Source organism: Rhineura floridana, chromosome 13 (genome assembly GCF_030035675.1).
Source record: "Rhineura floridana isolate rRhiFlo1 chromosome 13, rRhiFlo1.hap2, whole genome shotgun sequence".
NCBI classification, from domain to species: domain Eukaryota; kingdom Metazoa; phylum Chordata; class Lepidosauria; order Squamata; family Rhineuridae; genus Rhineura; species Rhineura floridana.
The window spans coordinates 20,588,183-20,609,850 of NC_084492.1; the positions used below are offsets into that span (position 1 = coordinate 20,588,183).

The 21,668-nt window shown below is 40.1% G+C and overlaps 1 protein-coding gene across 1 annotated transcript in view; it reads right to left on the minus strand.

Annotated features, from left to right (window-relative positions):
- Positions 1-1,191: 1,191 nt before the first annotated feature.
- CMTM4 (CKLF like MARVEL transmembrane domain containing 4) overlaps positions 1,192-21,668 on the minus strand; it is a 49,973-nt gene continuing 29,496 nt past the window's right edge. The window contains exons 3-4 of the mRNA XM_061594474.1: positions 14,768-14,866; positions 1,192-9,816 (exon numbers count right to left, since the gene is read on the minus strand). Of these exons, the coding sequence (XP_061450458.1) occupies positions 9,643-9,816; positions 14,768-14,866 (273 nt within the window). The 3' untranslated portion in view covers positions 1,192-9,642. The remainder of the gene's footprint in view (positions 9,817-14,767; positions 14,867-21,668) is intronic.

Consider the following 21,668-nt stretch of genomic DNA (forward strand, 5'->3'; position numbering starts at 1 on the left):
CATACAAGAAGTCATTATTGCAGTGACAATTGCTAGCAGGGCCCTAGCAGTGCACTAAAGGTGCTTTTTTTCAGGAATGGCTTGGGTTGATAATCAAGTAATAAAAAGGGCTGCCCTGAAGGCTGGCTCCTTAACAGGGCTACTAAAAGACTCGCCCTAGTCTAGATAAAGGCCTTTGGGACTTTCCAAATGAACATTTTGTATTTCTGCTTTTTTTAAAACAAATATTTGAATGTATTTTTTAAGCTATGTGTTTTCACGTGACTTTTTAACATTGCATGTCAGAACTGGCACAGAATTGGCATTTATGAACCATGCTGGAATAAACTTCATTGACATGAGATTAAATGTGTAGCTTTATTTCTGAGCTTTTAAATCTTCCAATCAACTCTCGCAGGGTAAATGTAGCTGCTGTCCAGAAATATGTGGCTATCTCAGAGGGGAGATTAACATATGGAAGTGAGTAGGATTTGTACTGAGCTTTTCACAAACCGTTTGCTTTTTAAATGTTCCTTTTCCAAAGCAGATCTTTCATGTATGGTTACCATCATTTTGTCATTTCAAAAAGAGTACATTTGGCTTCGATAAGTGAAAAGTAAGAGTATGCTGTTGCACCATCTCAAAAAGAGTACATGTACTCTTAAAAGAGTACGGTTGGTAACCCTACTTTCATGGCCATAATTCAATTCAGTGTGTGTGTCTCCCCCCCCCTTTGAAAGGTCTCTGGGAGTTATTTAACCCACATTCTGCCCTGTGAATCAGATATTTATATAAATAAAGCCACCTGTGTTCCAAAGCACTTGCTGGATTTAAAAGCTCAGCATGCAAACGAAGTATCTATATATTTATTCATGGAATTGTGAACACAGTTGCAGGAAGGAGGGATGTAGGGCATATTCCTTAATTTTGGCTGTTTTGTGTTTATCTTTCAACCTCTGCCTCCATTGCAGCTTCAGAATTTGAACAGCTGCCATCTTCTCACTATGGATTAATACAGTCCCTTGAACTTCATTGGCATGTATGCAAAAATGAAACATCAGTAATTGCTTCTATTTTGTCACTGCCATGAATGGTAAAAAGTCTCAGTATCATTAAGATATTCAACAGGTCATTTAGAGGTAGACTAAAATGATCTGTCTTAAGTCATTCAAGCAATAAGACAAAAACATTGACCCAAAAGTGTTACTCCATCCATTTATTAAACAAATCCATTACAATGATTCCATACAAGATTAGGATTCAGAAAACCTATGGTTTTCCCTACATACAAAAATACAGATTTTTTTTAAAAACACTATGAAAACAGACATGTACCATGATATTTTTTTTTGTAGAGCTCAGTATCTTGGTGTACCAAAAAGAACAGAGGAAATATTAGCATTGATAAAAATGCAAAAGGATAGCCACATTAAACTGTAAATTACCAAAAAAATCATGCCAATATACAAAGCAAAACTTATACAAGTACACCACTTAAGAATAAATTTAAAAACAGACAAGATCAAGCAGCGCTTTAGTGATTGCCTTCAGTATCACAATAAAGTAAAAATTATTACAATCCTTCATCTTGAAACTTAGAAAATGTATACTAATATTGCAAATAAAAAGGAAGTGCATGGATTACTACTGGTCTCTATAAAGATTTAGGGAGTGGTTGAACACATTTTTTAAAAGGTTTCACAGCACAAATAGTGAAGCCAGATGAGTGTCTCTGCACAGGAAAGAGCTTCCTGAGGGCCTAAATTAATTACTTTCCAGTGCTAAACCAGAAAGGCAGCATAAATCCTCTGAATGCAGATTCTGGAATGCTCAGAAGGTGGCACCAGCCTGGAGACCAAAGTAATGGGATTATGGCAAAAATCTCTATGTGGTAACTATACCATCTTGCTAGTAGATTTTATTAGTGTAACGGTGCTGTGATTTGCTGCTAAAACAGCTATGAAAACTGACTGATATACGTGCCTTACATTAAAGGCCCAGGATGAAGCCAGTTTGACATGTCAACAGCAGGGCCTGTAGAGCCTGCACCAAGGTGGCAACTGGAACAACTTTCTAACCTCAGTTCTAAGCACATTTACTATAAAGTCCTAGGCATTTCAATTATTATTGTTTTTTCAGTGTGTGCTTGGTATTGTATGCCTAGGCACATGACTAACCAGAGTTATTTGGAAGTAAGAACATTTAAAGTCTATGGGACTTGCTTCCAAGAGTGTTTAATGGTATGTTCTAGGTGTTGGATTCTCTTAACTCTCTTCTGTACTTAGTTGGAATGTTTGAGTTACTTTACAGTACCCAATAAATCAAGAGAATAATTGAGGGCAACAGCAGCCTACCAAAAAAAGAAAACTGGATCCATTCTGCCTAACTAAGGAGCTGGCCAATTCGAAAAGTTAACTCTGAATTAACCCTAAAGATTTTTCTGCAACTATTTCTGAGCATCCCATCATTGACATTGACCTAGACATGCTCTAAGCAGAACATTAATAGCAACTTTCTGGTTTTAATACAAAGAGTACTTTACACACTACGCAACTTAGCATTTGAAAGGAATCAAAATTTTGATTTTCAATACACAGGCTTCCATAGGTCACAAAACTCATCCTGAAGGAGAAATACCACAAATGCAACAACATTTTTGGTCACAGGAGTTTTGGTTGATGAAACAAGTCTGGCGGAGCACAGCATCAGTTAATAGGAGGACAACTGAGACACAGATTACCTCTATTTGAACTAGACATGGAAATTTAGACCCCAAACTTACTGGTTTTCAGAGCCAGTCCCTTGAAAAGCAAAATGTGTGGAAATACAACCTTAGTACATATTTGAAACTGTTTTAGAAGGAAGAGCAACCTGTTCACCCACTAGTGCCACTGCTTTCAAAGTACTGCCTTGGGCTGGCACATAATTTAGGTATTACAGTAGGGCCCCGCTTACCGGCACTTCGCATTCCGGCGTTCCGCTAATGCGGCAGCGGGAAATTCCCCTTTTTAAAGCCGATTTTACAGCATTTTGCGACATTTTCACGCAACGGCCCCATTATAGTCTATGGGTTCCGCTTTACAGTGATTTCCGCTTTACGGCAGGGGCCTGGTCCCTAACCCGCCGTATAAGCGGGGCCCTACTGTACTTCTTTGCTGCCTGCTTCAATTTGATTCCACCACTAACCCAACAAACCCATTTTACTTTCTGTGCAGATCAACTAGGGTCTTTTGCCAAAGCACCTGTACTTCCTGCTAAAAAAAAATGGATCTTGGACATGGCAGAACAACTGGCATATACATTTCAAGTTCTACCTGGAAAGCAGAACCTTTAGGGCACAGACCAAAGCAAAGCCTGATGATTTCATTAAGGCTGGTATTTAACAGAAACTTAAAGAAACTAAAATGTGTTAGTCATTCATGGTTATAAAAGAGTGTTTGTGTGTAGGATCTTTATTTGATTTGAGTAGTACTTACAACACACATACACACACAAAGTCACCCTAGGTGAGACTAGGTCTTGTTTGTCAAGAAGTATGAAAAGGCAAAACAAGTGTCAACGTCTCAAATCCGAACAGGGATGATACAATGAATAATAAATATACAGGTTACCTTTTCATTATTAGTATATCAGTTACATAAACTTCAATATATACAAATAGGTTCCATCCACAATAATGCAGATGAGGAGAAATTTGTCCACAGAAGACAACTTAAGTGCATCATTTATTCCAGGTTGAGCAAGTGTATGGGAGTTATCCAAGAATCACTAAGGTAACAAAAATATGCACAAACACACACACACACCTGCAAACTTTCACCAAAAGGTGCACTAATAGCAGTGCAAGAATGCACTAAGCGTCCACAACACGCAACAAGGGAGTACCAATACACATTCAAGTCTGAAATACTGGACAAATGAAGTTAGTTTTGAACAAAAATGAGAACTAAGATGTTATAGTGTGGACTATTTGGCCCTGAAAGTGTCAGGGTCCATCTAGTTTTATTGAAATGTTTAGACAGGGAAGTCTCTCACTCTGTAACAGAAAGCATCTCTTGCAAACATACAAAAGAGATGAGCCTCCCCATAATTGTCAATTCATCCTATAAACATGTCTACTCAAAAGTGTCCCACTAAGCTCAATGGAGTTTATGTCCAAGTACATGGGTATATGATTGTAGTCGAAAGAAAATTAAAGATGAGTTGTTGGCAGAGCTCATGACTCCTGTCTTATGCATAGGGCCAGAGAGATAAATAGGAGAAAAAACATGTTTGACCTTAATGTCTAACGGAAGGAAAAACTGCGCACACATACACTGCATCAGTCCATCAATCAATACAGTACGTGTGGTAGCACATAGTTATATTATATTATAATATTATGTTATATTAACAGGTTTTTCCTCCTGATCCAGTTAGGACGTAGCTAAGGGCCAGGCTTAGTAGGAGAGATCAAGATAGGACCTTGCACATCTCCTGCAGCTTCTTGTACCTTTCCTAAAAGGCCCACTTCAAGAATCGGGAGATTTCATATTATATATTTGTGAATGAAACATATTTTTCTAAAAGTTACTATCTAAGTCTTGTGCTTCAGAACAGTCTTATGCCCTTAAATTTGAATAAGACAACTCCAAAGTAGAGATGGAAGGATCTACCCATTTTGATTCTCTCGGTTTCTCATTTCTCCAATCATAAATTCAGTTTTCCACATTCCTGCAACAATTTGAGATTTTTTTAAAAATTCCCCATTAAAATTCTTCATAATTTTAAAAAGGTAAATTTCTCCTAACACATTTTTGTATGCAATACAATTTACACATTTTTGCAAGCATTTTCTCCTAATATTATGCATTTGTGTATGTTATTTTCACTAACATATTTATATTACGCACCCTTTCCTCTATAACATGCATTTTTGTAAACATGGGTTGGTTGGAGAACTCCCAGCACAAAATTCAGATAAGTGCAAAATCTGAAAGGTGGCTGTGTTTTTGGTTCTCATATTGTTTCAGAAAGTGCAAATTTGATAAATTTGGTTTCAAATGCGAACTGAATTAAACTTTCCCCCCATCCTTACTCCAGAGTAAAAGCTTTGTGGAATGTATATTAAAAAGTCATCAGATAAGCCATATTTCCTTCAAGCCATCTATTTCTGTTCCTCTCAAGACACCTGAATTAAACTACTACAGAAGTGTACTGTTTTCCACAAAATCATCTGCAGCTGTAAAAAAAAAAAGTATATCTCATTCCAACCTCTTGTTTTTTACTTAGAAGTTATTAGCACAGCTGTAGGGACCAGCCCTAACTACAGAAGCTAAACTCTTTTTAAAAGATCTGGATGTTGCCTTGGGTACTTATGTCTTCATAATTAATTATGAAACAAAGGCTGACAGCAAGCCTTTAAAATGCATTGACTAACTTTTTCCGTGCAAACCATAAGGAAGAAATTAACTCAATGCTGAAAATGCAAAGTCCTGTACTATAAATATAAGAATCAAGGCTACTGTACAAACTATGTATAAAAAACCCAAACACATTAAACTTGGCAAAACAAAATGATGACAAATGGGTAAGGAAGGGATTGGAGAAGTCCAAATGGAGGGGGAAAGAGTTATTCAGATACCATCAATTGGTAAAAGGCGTTCAGCCCTGCTTGCAGGACAGATGAAGACAGGCACTATACCACATGCGTGATTGATACATGCACCAAATTCCATAATATCAAACTTTATAAGTGGGTTATTTGGTTTTGGGCAGATTCAATCATGCTTTTTAAAGTTACATTGCAGGGACTGAGCCATTTCCACAAGGACAAATTTGTCCCAGGCATTTGTCCTAGAGAGAATGCAAAGTCTGGTTTTTGACTCATTGGGAGCTACAGAAAGCTAATCAAGGTATATATCGCAAATCTCTTACATCAGTGGGCACTGTGAAGATAGGGCACTGTCCAGCACTATGCAGATTGCAATGTATTAGTTAGACAGATGAGCACACATGTATAATAGAGTGAAAAATATAATAATTGCTGTACTAGGACACGCACACATATTCCAGTCATTCAAACACAGCACCTCATTGCTTGTTAGATTTTATGACATTAAAGATGTTGCAACAGAAAACAAGCAAAGACATACAGACCACAAGGCTTGTACAGCTAAGTCAGATTACCCTTAAGCCAGTACTTTAGAATATAACAAGTTGAATTAATAAGGTTTGCAAACCTGAAAGAAAATATCCACTTATTATCTGCAAGTTGTTCAGACATCCTTATCTCATTTTTCCATCTCTATAATATTTGTGGCAACAAACCAGTACACTGTGATGACAGTCTGAGACAGTAGGGGGCACATGAGACACACAGACAGAGTCAAGGCTTGGAAGCCAGCTCTTGCAGGAAACCACCTTAAAGCCCAAATGGGTAACCTCAGGGGAGGAGGACGGGGAGGGTAATTGTCCTCCATCCCTCCCTGGAACTGAAGGATGCTTTTTCTCACAGGAGAGAGAGAGAGAGAGAGAGAGAGAGAGAGAGAGAGAGAGAGAGAGAGAGAGGGAAAGAAAGGGTAACAGGCGGAGGGGGAAGATGATATATATTGGGGGGAGGCAAGGGTGGTCTTTGAGGGGGAGATATGTGGCCGGTAGTGTAGTGCAGGATCTCTTCATGATAGTCACGCCATGCCTCATCACAGTCACACACCCTTTTCCTCATCTCCCTTGCTCTCCCTGTCATCTTGCAAGTTCACATTCCACTAAAACAGACATCCCTAGGAGCCATTCAGCATGAAAGGGGAGGCTGTGTGTTAGCTATTAAGAAGAATCTTCTCAGGGGCTGACTCACCTCCTTTCACTCTGACTGGTTCCAATCAGCATGAAAGGACAAGGACTCTTCTCAGTGGCTAAAATGCTCCCTTTTCATGCAGACTGGCTCATGTATAGGGACCTGGCTAGGACCCTGCTCCCAAAACAGTAAAGGGTCTATGACCTTCCCCCTACAATCCCCGATGATTACACTCCTATCTGTGACTCTCTTTTGGGTTCAGAATCTGAAGAAGAAAAAAATACATCATAATCCTGGAGAGGGAAACTGAGGGCGAGAGGGTTGGCAAGTGAAGCAAGCAGGGGGACACCCCGTAGCTTTGACATAAGTACTTTGGACAAAAACTAAGCAGGATTCTTATCAGTAGAATCTTGTGCTTTAGTTCTTTAAACAGCAGGTCATGTTACAAACTGCTTTTGAGATGCCTCCCAGATTCGCTTTTCAAGCAATACAGGGTCAGACTCCTTGAAAATGTCGAACTATCTGCATAATTCTTAGGATCCTGGTCTTTGTGTCTAAATAAAATCCTAAAGGCAAAACCTCACCATAGTATCAAAGACACTGCAGGGAAAATTCAAAACAGAAATGTTCTCAAAATGTCCCATCAGTCTGTGCTCAGAAATGCCTGCATTGATAAAGTGTACCACAAAATATACAACCTTTTTATATTAAATATCCACCATCATATCAAACCCATCTCTTTCAAACTGTAAATGCGTCCCCAATTTAAAAATGTATAGCTACTCTTTGATCCCAAAAAACATTTTAGCGGAAATTGCAAATTCATTCATCTGCAAATTTAAGTCCTCCTCCTCAGCAAGCATTTTTTTTTAAAAAAAGTACCACACATTAAACCAAAAGCTTTAGAACATGCTTTCCTTTGATGCTGACAAAAATGACAAGAGTTACTGGCCATAATAGCTACATAAAATGGAGATATATAGCCACATGCTGTACTGGAAGCATCACCAGGAAACAGGATTTCTCTCACACATTGAAAAGGGAACCTGCTCTACAAGCATCAAAAATAGCAAAAGGTATTTTTCAAGTGCTCATTCCAATGGGAGATTAAATGCATTCATTTCCAAGTTAACTTGTGACAGATCACAAGACCTCTTAGGGAAAAAAAGATTAATTAAGGTCACTAAATCATTGCAGAACTATAGAAATGGTTTTTGGTAGCTTGAGTATTTCTCTTCTTTTAAAAAAAAAAATCAGACAGCAAACTGAATGCACTCTTGTTATTTGAGGAAGTCAGCCATGGCAACAAGCAGTGTTCTTGAATTACTCAACTTTAAACAAAGTTCCCATCCAAAGAGTAGGAAAGCTAAAGGAAACTAGGGGTTTTATTATCTTAGAGGCTTAAGTATGAGCTTTTAGGATCCAGAAGGATATTAGGAAACAAAGCGTAAGAAGACTCACCAATATCATCAACCAGGAGAATCTCACATCCTACAATCAGTGACATTCAGCCAACATTTACCATTCTACTTTCTGGCCTTCAAGACACAGACACACAAAATGACCTAGGAAAGAATGTACCTCCAGTAATAACTGCACTCGTCATCATAAGGGAAACATATTGAAAAGAATGGATATGGCCATGTGAATGGCTTCACATATTAATCATGTGGTTGACCGAAACAACAGATGCGAGAGACACGAACCAAGAAGCTAATGAGAGACTCTAATTAGTGGTTCCAAATTCCCTAGCCACAGAGTGCATTATTTTCCCTATCAAATGCTGCTGAGAAGACTGAAAGAAAACTAGGATGGTATATAGAATGGTATGTAAACTAAATGGACCACATAACTGCTACTCTGTCAATGTTCACTGGCAAAAATAAGTCTTCATCTGTGGACAATTATTCAGACATTTTGTAGATCTGCTTTCATGCCTAAAAAGTTATTATTTAGGGAGCTTCAGCTATATTAGTAAAAATATTTTAATTCTGCAAAAATGAAGATCAAACTAATTTGGGTAATCAAAATTTGAAGCCAAACAAATTAAGCTCTCAGGTTAACTATATAGTTTCAGAAATACTGCAGTACATAGATGCAACACAAACATTTCTTAAACCTGATCACAATGAGGCTTTCCTACAGTTGAATGTTAAAGCTCAGTGCCAACTTCATATTGGTCTCTTGTAAAGTGGAAAGGGAAATGAATGTGTAGTGGATTTAGGCGTTAAATCCCAGTCCATACTTAGCTGTGGTCACAAATGGAGCGAGCTCTGATACTTTCTGTTTGGTCAAAAGTCTATTTTCCACCACCCAATCCTTCAACTAAAAGTCTGACATGACTGGCTACTGTAGATAAATAATAGAACTGTAGGAGTTTGAGAACTAAAGTTAATTGGAAAATCTTGTTAAGGAAATGTACACAGTGGTTGTGTAACTCAATACCTGACTTATGTTATTGCTGTTTCTCTCCTCCCCCAATGCATTATGTCTACTATTGGAAATTCAATTTTCAAAAGACCAATCTATTGCCAGTGTTAATTGTCATGTTTGTACTGGATGATGGACATGTAGACTGAAAACCAATCCTCTCTCTGGGCCTGCTAACTCAAGAAAGTACTGCGCACCAAGACAATTCTTCACTCTGATGTATCCTCGTCTTCATTCTCCTCCATGTTTATGGACAAGTATCTTCATTTGAAAAGGTCAGTCATTATAGCCTTCACATCAATTGTTTCTCAATCCCTCTCCCTCTCTTTGTACATGCTAGTGCTCACGGCCACCACATGCTCCTCCTTCATTTCCTATAAAAGTGAACATTTATTTATTTATTTTTAAAGTCTGCAGGCTTTTTTTTCTTCTGGGGGATCCCACCTTGAATGCAATTTTCACCCATCCAGACGCTGAATCTCTGGGCGATGATCTACTTCTCTGGTTTCTGTCCGAGCCCGTATATAATCACTGGTCTGTCGTGTGTTTTGTTGTCGACTGTTAATTCTCCAATTTTTAACTGCTAAAAACAAATTCACAGCATAGACTGCAGTTGCCAGAAAACCAAATATCTAAACAAAAAAAAGGGGGGGGAGAAGGACATTTTAATGAAGTGAGAGCAGCTCACCTTTAACAGAGTAAGAATTTAGGAGTTCATGCAGAAAGATCCCAGCATATTGCTGGCATTAATGTAGTTGTTGACAATGCTTGTACATAGGGTACATTCATACCTCATGCTACTTCAAAGTTCTTTGAACACAAGCCAGAAATAATATGCCTGTTTCTTTTGCTGACTGGGTACTCATTTGCTTGCCTTTTATATTGAAAGAACCCTTGGTATGGTTATAAGCCACAGCATTTGAAAATCCTAACAGGACTTCTCTAGAGACATACGTTATCCATTTATGATAACAGGACAGTCATTTATCCATCAGGAAATGGTTGGTGGGCTGAAGCCATGACAGGTAGAAAAAAAGAAGACCTTTCCAGTGTAACTGATAAAAGCTTGTCCCATTGTAGATGTATTAGTCTACTTTGGGGGGTGGAATGTTTTCCGTTATTACCGAGAGCAACCTTTTGCCCTCCTGGCCATATGAGGCAGTAGGTGATCAGGAACCACATTATCAGTAGGCTTGGGAGGAGCCAGAAGTGGGTGGGGCCATTCACACATACACACTGATGGGAAGGACATGCATGGGGAGGATTAACCCTCTTTTCCCCACATAGCCCACAATCGTATTCTTTCCAGCTGGGGAGAATACAATTTACACCAAGGCAGCTAAATTTAGCAGCAAGGCTAATTCAGCAGCAGGGTCAACTTGGGTGACCTCATAAGCCGCAGTGAAGGCCTCCAGGGTCACCATGCAGCCTACAGGCTATAAGTTGTCTACATATGATCAAGGGCTTGCTTGTCATTCTCTGCAATGCCTGTAAAAGTTTTACAATTTTAGGGATGCAGAACCTCTGTGAGCCCATTTTCCCCAAACCACAGCCACCTGTCAATCAGCTGACTTCACTTGTGACTTGACCCCTGCTCAACAGCTGACAAACAGGCACACACAGCCAAATGAAACAACCCTGTTTCCCCTCCCAAAGAAACACATTTTGTGCAGATCAGCTGGGAGAGAGACTTTTCCCACGGACAGCAGTGCCTGTTAAATGCAGGCTTCTTCCCCTCCCCACAAATGGGGAGGAGGGGGAAGAAAGAAGCACATTGCCGGCCCTGTACTTGGCACTTCCTAAAGCACACAGCCCTAGCAATGCCCCTTGTGCTGTGGGTCCCAAGCGCCCAACAGCCAGCTGGCTGCCAGGCACTGGGAACCCCTCACCGCCCACTTGTCAGTCATGTGATGTCATAACAACTTCATGTGATTAATAGGGAGGCAGACCCACCCACATGTCAAATTTGGCTCATAATCCTGTAAGGCTCTAGCCCATGAAGCCAAAAATGTTCCCCACCCTAGAGCTAAAAAAATATCAGTGGCCGCTTTGTGACTGTGAGTGGTGCTGGGTAAACACATCTGAAGAGCGTTTTAGCCAAAAAAACTGATTAGTGCAGGAAAAACCCTAATGAAGAAGAAATAAAACTGTTCATTTGGATCCCATTTTTGTTCTTTCAGTTAAAAAGAACATTTTGAAGAGTTGTAGGAAACAAATCAACAATCCTTGGTCTGCATATCATACAAACATCTCTAATGACATTATTTACTTACTTGTTTGTTTGTTTATTTAAATATATAAATAAATAGATAGATTTCCCACCCTCTGTCCCAGTAGGAGCCCAGGGTGGCAGTAATCTCATCATTGTGCTGATCTGCCTTCAACATATAAATACAGTTGAGATATATTAGCTACTTACTTGGAGCATGCCAATTATGTCAACAGTCAGAAAAAGACCATTATGTTCACGCCTACATGTAATAAGAAGAATTTGTCCAGCATTGTTGCAGCAATTGTAAAATAGATGAGAAATGCTGCTTGGCTGTATCTTTTACAGTACAGAGCTAGATGAACCTTTGGTCTAACTCGGTATTGTTTAAACTTGTAGTCTGTCCTTCACACAAGAGTCCCAGGGTGGCAAATAACAATAGAACAAAGTAAATCAAACAGCACCATAAAATTAACAATCACAAATAAAACAGATAGTAGAAGAGAAAATAAATCACCACCATACACTTCACACACACACCCCAAGGCCTGGGCAAAGAGTTGCATCTTCACCTGCCTTCTGAATGAATATAATGCAGTGATGTGAGGTTTCTGGAAATTTTTAAATTACACCAAGTTGCAACTGGGTAATTTTCTGATCCCTAGACTGTGAGCTAATCCAGCATGTTTATTTTAGTTGGATCTAGTAAACAAAGCTAAAAACATTGAAAATGCCAAACCTGTCTACTTTTCTGTTTGCAATTAGCATTCATTCATTGTTACTAATAAAGTTATGAAATGGAAAACTCACAGTAAGATAATTCTGACGTCACCTCACATGAAGAGACATGACACAATAGAAGGCTATTCCAAAGCTGCAGAGGCACCATAGAAAATCTTTCTCTGGGCTCTGTATGCCATCATAAGCACATTAAATCAGGCCCAGAATATCACTAGCAGCCAATGCAATTGTTTTATAATTGGTTATATGCAAGCAACCAGAAGCACCCATTCGTACCCTGGCTGTCATATGCTATGCCAGTTGTAAGTTCTGGGCTATACTCAAGGTCAATTCCACAAAAATACATAACGAAAGCTCAATTTGGAGGATAAGAGCATGGATAAGTGTAGCTAGACTATCTCTGGGACACACCGCCATCTCTTTTAAGGCTGCCAACAAATCCCCTTCCCACAGTGAGGCATTCTGAACCCACCCAGTCTATCCCCTCTGGCTAGTTTTTATTGACCAGGAAGAGCAAGGGTCAAGAAAACATATGGTAGGCTGAAACCCTTCAAGCAGCTTGCCCACACCCTCAGGCCACAACAAGTGAAACCGATTTCCACCACTTGCACTCTAGCTGTCATCCTTCTCGTTTCATTGCCGGAAACTCCCCAGAACACCAGAGAGCTCCACAGGTGCCACAATGTCAGAGAGGGCACTTTCCATCTCATTATTCTATAATGAGATCACAGCTTCAGAAGGAGCACCAATCATGTCAGCTGGAAAATCCCCTGGAGCAGTTTCCCAAACTTTTTTTATTTTTTTGATGCTGGACTACAGTTCCCATAATTCCTGACCATTGGCCATGCTGGCTGGGGCTGATGGGAGTTGTAGTCAAAAAAATAATAAAAAAGTTTGGGAAACACTGCTAGAGCATTCAGGAACACCTAAGGCTCCATAAGTCTCCAGGTGTGGGCTATCTTAATGGGCCCCCACCCTTGGAGGGGGGAATTGCCACAATCAATCCTCACCTCACCAGGAAATGGTCTGTCCATGATAACGAGCACACCATAATTCCCCCTACTAATGGATCCTGCCCTCGCCATATGTGTTGGGGCTTGATTTATTGAGGCAGCTCCAAGGTTGTCATGGAGACCACAGACTCTTGATGTGAATGTGAAGTCCCCAACCCCACTGTCAAGGGATTCTCCAACAATCACCCCTAAGACTTCCTCCACCTACTCTGTTAGGGAGGCTGCAGTGTAGTGGGAAAGACAACCCACCCTAGGAGCTACTGGTGGTTGGCAATAAATAATAATAATGATCATCATCATCATCATAATCCAGCATCCCCATTCTGCCTCTCAGGCCCAACAACTGGAACAAACTGAGTCACAGAGCTGAGTGGCTTTTTGATGAGAATAGCTAGATTTTTATGGATGATAGAGACAAAGACACACAGCATCGCTCCTCTAGTCTCAACTGGTGCTGCACTTATACAGAGGGGCAAAGCTGGGTTAAGGCTGGGACTCCCAGCTCGCCCACCCAGGTCTCAGCAATTCATATCAGGTTGACCCCTTCTTCCATAATTAAATCTAGTGTGACAACCTGGTGTAAATTACCTGGCTTGTAAATGCCAGGTTGCTCCAGAATAAATAATTTCTTCCTCCATTATTTAATCATGGAAGAGAAATGACTTATTCTGAAGCAACCTGGCATTTATACGCAACAGCACCACACCCGGGGAAAAGCTGGCATGGTCACCCAAACTCTGAGAACTAGGGGGTGGTCCAGAAGAAGTAACTGTCTTACAGTAACTAACACCTTCTTCCAGATCTTCCTGACCAATCCCTCTCCTGTAGCCACTGCAGTAGCAGTCCCATACTGTTGCTCCCCCTCCCCTCCATTGCTCAGGCACATATCAACCACCTCTCAGGTTTGGAGGAGGTTACCAGAATATGTGCTGTTATTCAAACTTGTGATAAAATGCAGTAAGTTGCAAGTGCAAAGTGAAAATATGCAATAAACTACATGAATGCCAGCAAGGTGCAAATAAGTAATGAAGTGCATGAATGTCAGTACACAATGGATGAAAAATGTACAATATACAACCAGCGGTGCCAATTAGCAATAAAGTGCAGATATCCTGGCACAAAAGATGACAAAAAAGCGCATTCATAATATACGTCAAGATCACATGCACACAGAAACATAAATCGTACAAAAAGAGCATAACAAAATACTAAATGGGCTGGCTACTGAACATCTCCAGTCCTCTGTTAACAGTCTTAACTTCCTAAGGAAGCTTATGTTCCCGTGGCATTAGCTAGGGTCCATGTGGCTCACTAGTGAAATGGGGCAGCACAAGATAAAATGTTTTCGGGGGGGGGGGGTTGGCGTAGCCCTGCTTACTCATGGCTGCAAGATTCACCAATGTTGCAAACTATTGGTGGTGCTAGCATGTTGAAGCTGAAGGTAAAGCACATCCTATTAACAGCCTCCTCACTGATTACAGACTAAAGAAAAAATAGAAAGGATTACATTTTAAAAATATGAAACAGAACAAAGCATTCAGCGCTACTTCACCCTGAGGACACAGTTAACCTTTCATCTTTCCTACAAAATAATAATAAGAAATTAACATTGTTTCTTACCACAGCTGCAATTTCTGCTCCTTTGTTATGGTTTAGAGCAGCAAGTACTACGGATGCAATGAAAAAGAAGAAAGTGCAGAGTCCAGTATTGACCAAATCCTATTAAAACAGAATTAGGCAAGTTATTTCACAGTGACCATGTCTACTTGACTGGATGAAAACAAAACAATGTTTGCTGTTTGCACACAATTTATTCTTTATGCAAAAGAGGTAATGACTCAGAAGAACACACATTATATACACCAATAGATGATTGCTACACTATAGTTTTGGGCCTGGCACTGTGCTGAACAGGGAGGGAAATTGCTAGTAAAACAAACAAAGCTTTCTGTAACCTTTTTTTTAAAAAGAGCCTTCTTTCATTCCAAGTGATAAACCTTTGTGCAACATGCCTACTCAACTAAAACCACTGTTCTTTCTTCCAGCCACAAAAATGTTACATTGCTTAGCTATAGAGTATATTCACTAATAGGCAAAAAAAAAACCTCGTGGTTTAAAAATGTACCAATAGCCAACAAATATTTCTATCAAACTTTAAAAAGTAGATTAATTGGGCAGCTATAGTGAATGCACCAGGGGAGCAGGAGACCCAGCCTCCTCTCTGGGATAATGTACTGCCCTACAAATTTGTCAAAATGCAAATACAATTTGGGTTGGTCTTTCACAGTCCAATCCACTTCCTGTGCAGCTTGGAAGAATTTGGTAACATGTGCTTCTGAGCATATTGTGAGTGGTGGCAACACCTGCAATCAGGACTGCATCTCAAAAGATGGAGAATTATTGTTTTTTTGTATTTTGGTGTTCTTAATTTGCTTCTTTCCTGTGTTACTACGTTTCTACAGAGAATCTAACCTAGAAAATTATTTTTCTCTCATTATTCCTCCTATAGATCTGTGTCAAATTTGGTTTTGTTAATTTCAATGCCCTTTTATTAGTCAATGTCATATGATGGTGAAGATAGACTTTTGTGTTTCAAACTGGATGTTATGTTCTATTTCTGTTTTGGGTGCATTAACAGCTGAATCTGAAAATGCAGTTTGATGTAAAATCAGACTGATTTCAACATGTTGCTACTTAATTGGGGGGGGGACTTGGCCTGCCCAAGATGCATGTGTTCAACCTGCTATGCTTAAACCACTCCACTTAAGGAAGGGTGGACATAGTCAATTAAAAACATAAAGCACACCTAGAAATTTGCTAGAATATATTTCACCTCCCACTGTTTTATCTTGGACACTCCTCATGTCCACTGGAGACTATTCTGCAGAACAGTCAGTGCCATTATTCCACAATTATTTTTAGAGGTTTTTTTAGTGTAAATTATGCAAAGTGTTGCTGTACTTCACATATTTACAGAAACAGAAGCAAAAGAAAATGATTTCCTATAGGAAATGTCACAAAAACTGCAAAGTAAATCAAACATATTTAAAGTGATTATATGAACTATATCAACTCTCTTAATATTTTTGCTTCCTCCCTGCTAAAACAAGATCAGCACAGTACATGTCTTGTTTCTGTTATTTTGGCTGATTCCAGGTGTTGGCACCACTCACCATATCCTCAGAGACACATTACCAAATTCTTCCAAGCTACACAGGAAGTGGATTGGACTGTAAAAGATCAACCCAAATTGTGTTTGAATTTTTACAAATTTGTAGGGTAGTACAATATCTCAGAGAGGAGGTCAGGTCAGGTCTCCTGCTCCCCTGGTGCATTCACAATAGCTGCCCAATTTCCCTGCTTTTTAAAGGATGATAGAAATATCTGTTGGCTATAGGTACATTCTTAAACCGCAAGCTTTTTTTGCCTATTAGTGAATTTCTCTTCTTTTTAATCCAGGAGGTAAGAAATTGGATCCTGTGCACGTTTGCTGAGAATGGATTGATCAATCTGCATGCTTACTGAATTCAGTGGGATTTACTCCACTGCAATCATGCTTAGGACAGGTGAAACTGACCACCAGGGAAGAAGAGAAGAGGGAGGGAGTGCTGGAGTGGACAGGGGAGGAGGAATAAGGAAGAGGGAAGGGGAGGAAGAAGGGAGGAGGAGGGGAGAGGGGAGAGGAGAAGGAGGGGAGGGGAAGGAGAGAGAGGGGAGGAGAGGAGAGAGGGGGAGGGGAAAGTCAAGTCTGATCATTTGCATGCTTATTGAGTTCAATGGGATTTACTCCGCTGCAATCATGCTTAGGATAGGTAAAACTGACCATGGGGGAGGAGAAGGGGGGAGGAGAGGGAAGGCAGAACGGAGAGGGAGGTGCAATAAGGAGAAGGGGAGAGGTTTGATGATTTGCATACTTTTTGAGTTCAGTGGGATTTACTTCTGTACAATCATGCTTAGGATAGGTGAAGCTGACCTCAGGGAGGGGCAGGGAGGGGCAGGGAGGGGCAGGGAGGGGGGAGGAGAAAGGGAAAGGGAGTAAGGGCAGGGGTAGGGTGGAATGGGAGAGGGAGGGGAGGAGATTGGGTGGGTGTGCAGGCGGGCGGACACTGGGCAGAGGGAAAGCCCCTTTCCTTTCCAAAAATAAAACACTGTGAACAGTATTATTGTTTTTCAGGGTTTCCCTCACCTTTTTATTCTACTTTGAATATACCAAATGTGATAATTTTATGCCAAACCAACTTGTACATAATTACATTTTAGATTCCTGAAGTAACAAAGTGAATTTCAATCTGTAAAAAGTGCTAATATTGCATTTTTTAAATTTTTCTGAAAATTTGTTTTTTCTGACAAAACCCAGGAAAAAAACCTTTTTTTCCATGGCTTCAAAATTTCCAGAAATTTTACATCTCTATTTGTACCTGGACTTCTTTATTCCTAGTCTGACACTAACCACTACATCACACACTGGAACTAGAATGGCTGCAGATATGGTACATAGCCATAACATCTTACGCTCTAGCTCCTTACACAACTGCAAAGCCTCTTCAGAAGTTGAGAAGTCAACAAAGGCCACTTCCACACTGTTACTATTTTGTAGGTATGGATTTGGCACTCGTGCACAGCCAACCAGCTCCTGTCCCAGCAGACTTTTTGTTGTAAGAAAAGTGATGGGTGAATGAATCCTCAATAAATGTTGTTGTTATATGCCTTCAAGTTGATTCTGGCTTATGGCAACCCTATGAATCCTTTTTTTTGGTTGTATTCATAGGGTTTTCATGGTAAGAGGTATTCAGAGGTGGTTTGCCAATGGCTTCCTCTGAGGCTAGTCCTCTCCAGCTGGCTAGGGCCTGCTCAACTTGCCACAGCTGCAGAAGCCAGCCCCTTCCTTGCCCCCCAGCTGGCAGTTGCGGACAACTGGACTCCTTGGGACTATGCAGCTTACCCACGGCTGCAGAGGTGGCACAGCACATAACCCCTGAGCCACTCACTGTGGGGGTGATCTTTAGCTGGCCCTTGACATCCAGAAGACATGAGCAGGGATTTGAACTCACAGACTCTGGACTCCCAGCCAGTCTCTCCTCCCCACTGTGCTATACCAGCTGTTCCTCAATAAATAGTGCATGCCAAAAATTCCCTGCAGACTTTCACCAAACAAATTGGGATGAATGCACAACCCGGTGTCTGGAAGCAACCACAATCCCCCTCTTATAGTCCTTTGAAATTGTGCCAGGATTCTACACTCTCTTCTTAGATAACAGAAAACCTTTTTATATTCCCAGGCATTTTAATGCGTATTATTATATGTATTGTTGTATTTTGCTACTGTTTGATTATTTTTGTTTACCTTTGTTGGTTTGATTCTATTGTTTTCTTGTATTTATATATTCCTGATTGCTTTATTTTATGTACACCGCCCAGAGAGCCCTTGGGCTTAGGGCGGTATATAAATTAAAATAAATAAATAAAATAAATATAATCTCCCACCCAAATTTAAACCAAAGCTGTCCCTGGCCACATCCACACCAGACCTTTATTTCACTTTAGACATCCCCCAGAGAATCCTGAGAAGTGTAGTTTGTGAACGGTGCTGAGTTGCTAGGAGACACACTATTCCTCTCACAGACCTACAATCCCCAGAAGAGGGGCTAATTGGCAAACCACTCCAGCCACTGGACCTCTGTCAAGGGAATAGGAGACTCCTAACAACTTTCAGCACCCTTCACAAATTACACTTCCCAGAATTCTTTGGAGAAAATGATGACTGTCTAAAATGAAATAAAAGTCTGGTGTTGGTGTGGCCCCCGATTAGCCAAGCCAAACAGCTGTGAGCCTGGCTTTTAGAACACTGACAGTTGGTTCTTACTGAGTATACCCTTGCTTATCATTGACTCCAATTAATTTCAACAAATTATGAGACCACTGACAGAAAAAAGTCCAACAGAGGTCTGGATTTTTTTTCTCTTGTTTTACACTTCGAACTCTCAATTCTCTCTGAGGGTTTTGTGTATCGCCATGAAAACTGCTGCAGGGGTGAGACTACTGGGACCATCAAGGGGCACATTTTTCCACCTGCCTTGCCCCACTCCTCTGCCTGGGCTTATCAGGAAGAGCTGCAGACTGAGAGGTACTGCTGCAGGGATGAGACTGCTGGGACCATCAAGGAGCACATTTTTCCACCTGCCTTGCCCCACCCCTCTGCCTGGGCTTATCAGGAAGAGCTGCAGACTGAGAGATACTGCTGCAGGGATGAGACTGCTGGGACATCAAGGGGCACATTTTTTCACCTGCCTTGCCCCACCCCTCTGCCTGAACCTTATCAGAAGGAGCTGCAGACTGGGAGGAACTGCTGCTGGGTTGAGACTGCTGGGACCATCAAGGGGCAAGTTTCCACCTGCTTTGCCCCCTCACCCCTGCTCTTAGTAACATTTTTCTGGGGACTTTACCAGGAAGATGAATGCTTTTGGTTAGCGTTGCTTTTTAGAAATGCTATAATTTTGTTAGTTTGACTTTTTGTAAATTGTATTGTTTTTATTTGTGTTTTGTATTTTTGTTTTTTATTTGTGTGTAAGCCACCTTGGAGGCATTTTTGGCCAAAAGGTGGCCGAGAAATAAACCGTAACATAACATAAGAAAAAACATAGAGGGTTGTTAAGCAAGCATTTCTGAGTTCAAGACTATAGGTTTTGTAAGGTTTTGTTTTGAAAAGAGCTTATGGGAAACAGCAGAATGGCATAGGGGTATTTTCAATTTAACATTGCAGAATGCGAAAAATCCATGCTGGCTATAATATACAGCCACTTTCGTGGCTATAGATTTCTTTTGGAATGCTAGCTCTCTAGAAGCTAGAAAGTTAGTCATGTGCCTGCCACATGCACCTACTGCATTATATAAGACATATGTATTACATGTTTAATTTATTTGCATAATATAGTCTGTGTCAGCATATATGAACACACATTCTTCATACAGTGGAAGAATATTTTAAAAATGTGTTTTTTTCCTGAAGCACAGCAAAACTTTCAGAAACTCCTGAGGTTCAGTTTCATGGACTTGCTGTTGCTTAGCAATGAAACTCAAATGCTTGCAAGGTCACAGCATTCCAAACCATGGCATTAACATATTACTACGGGCATAATTACAACTCTGAGGAGTAACAGACATAAAAGAAAGCTTATTTGGTACTTTATTGACTTACCAATACGCAAATAACAAACAAAAAAACAAAGAAACAGAACAAACATTCAAACTCCCTAATTTACAGATGCAGTTTCTACCAGTGCTAACAAATTTGGTGCTCCAGTTACAGCGTATCCAAAATATAGCATGTAACTGTATCACAAACACACACCTGATGATCATTTTCATCCCAGCCTCATTTTTCAGTTTAGAAACAGTTTAGAAACATTCTTTTGGAATGTAAACTCCAGGGATTTTCAACTCACCAGAATGGAGAATTCTAATTTAGCAGATTTATATTTTGGGTTCAGACTGGCCAAGACCTTTTCTACAACTGGATATGGCTACAGGTAACACTCAGATCAAGATTAGTTGCCTAATGAAGATCAGGATGATTTGCGCCAACATCCAAGGTTCCATGATTTGGAAATAAAACTGTATTATGGGCCTTAATGGACAATCTTCCTTTAAGTTAAAGAAAGTTTTTTTCTCTTATACAATGACAAAATTTGGATACTATGGTACTTAGTGGCAAATACAGCAAAATAAATTATAAGTGATCGGTTGTGCCCTTGCTGGATGAGTCAAATAGAACGTCTCCCACATTATTTGTTTTTGTTTGGTAACCTTTACGACATACACAGATAAAAATGTTGGTTGGGGGGGAGTTGGACCAGGAAAATCCTAGGTTTTCAAAGTGGCAGATTCCTTACCCAAATTACTCACAAATTTTGCAGCAGCAGTTATAACACAGCATATTTACCATACTTGGTGACACTGATTGTAAAGGTGACTATTTAGTCTAGATACAACCATATATGTAAGGTTTTCATAGATATACGATTGCTGATTTGTCCTATCAGTAATTATAGTTTAATTTTATTATTTTATTTTAATGATGTTTAGAAGCAGTAATTATGCAGGGAAGATTTGGTCAAACCTGACTGTGATCCAATTATTGCATACGGCAATTATCAACTGGCTAAGCAGTAATTCTGAACCTGAACACTGCCTTCAGGTTCCCCCAAAACATTCACAATTTTACTAAATCATATGATTTTATTATGTCAGCCGTTGATAGCATGCCGTCTGGGGAACCATATTTTCTAACTACTTTCATGCCACCCTGGGACCCTGGGAGGAAGGGCAGGATATAAATAAAATAAATAATGAGTGTCATACTTTTATCCTATGTAGCCTACACAGGTCTTCTCAACAGACCATACTGCACCCTATCCCACTGTCCAAAGACAGCACATTTCATATGATGCAACCAATGCTACTATAATACGAGTGCAGCCATCCATCAACAGTGTGAGAACTCTACCAAAGCTGCAGCAGACTT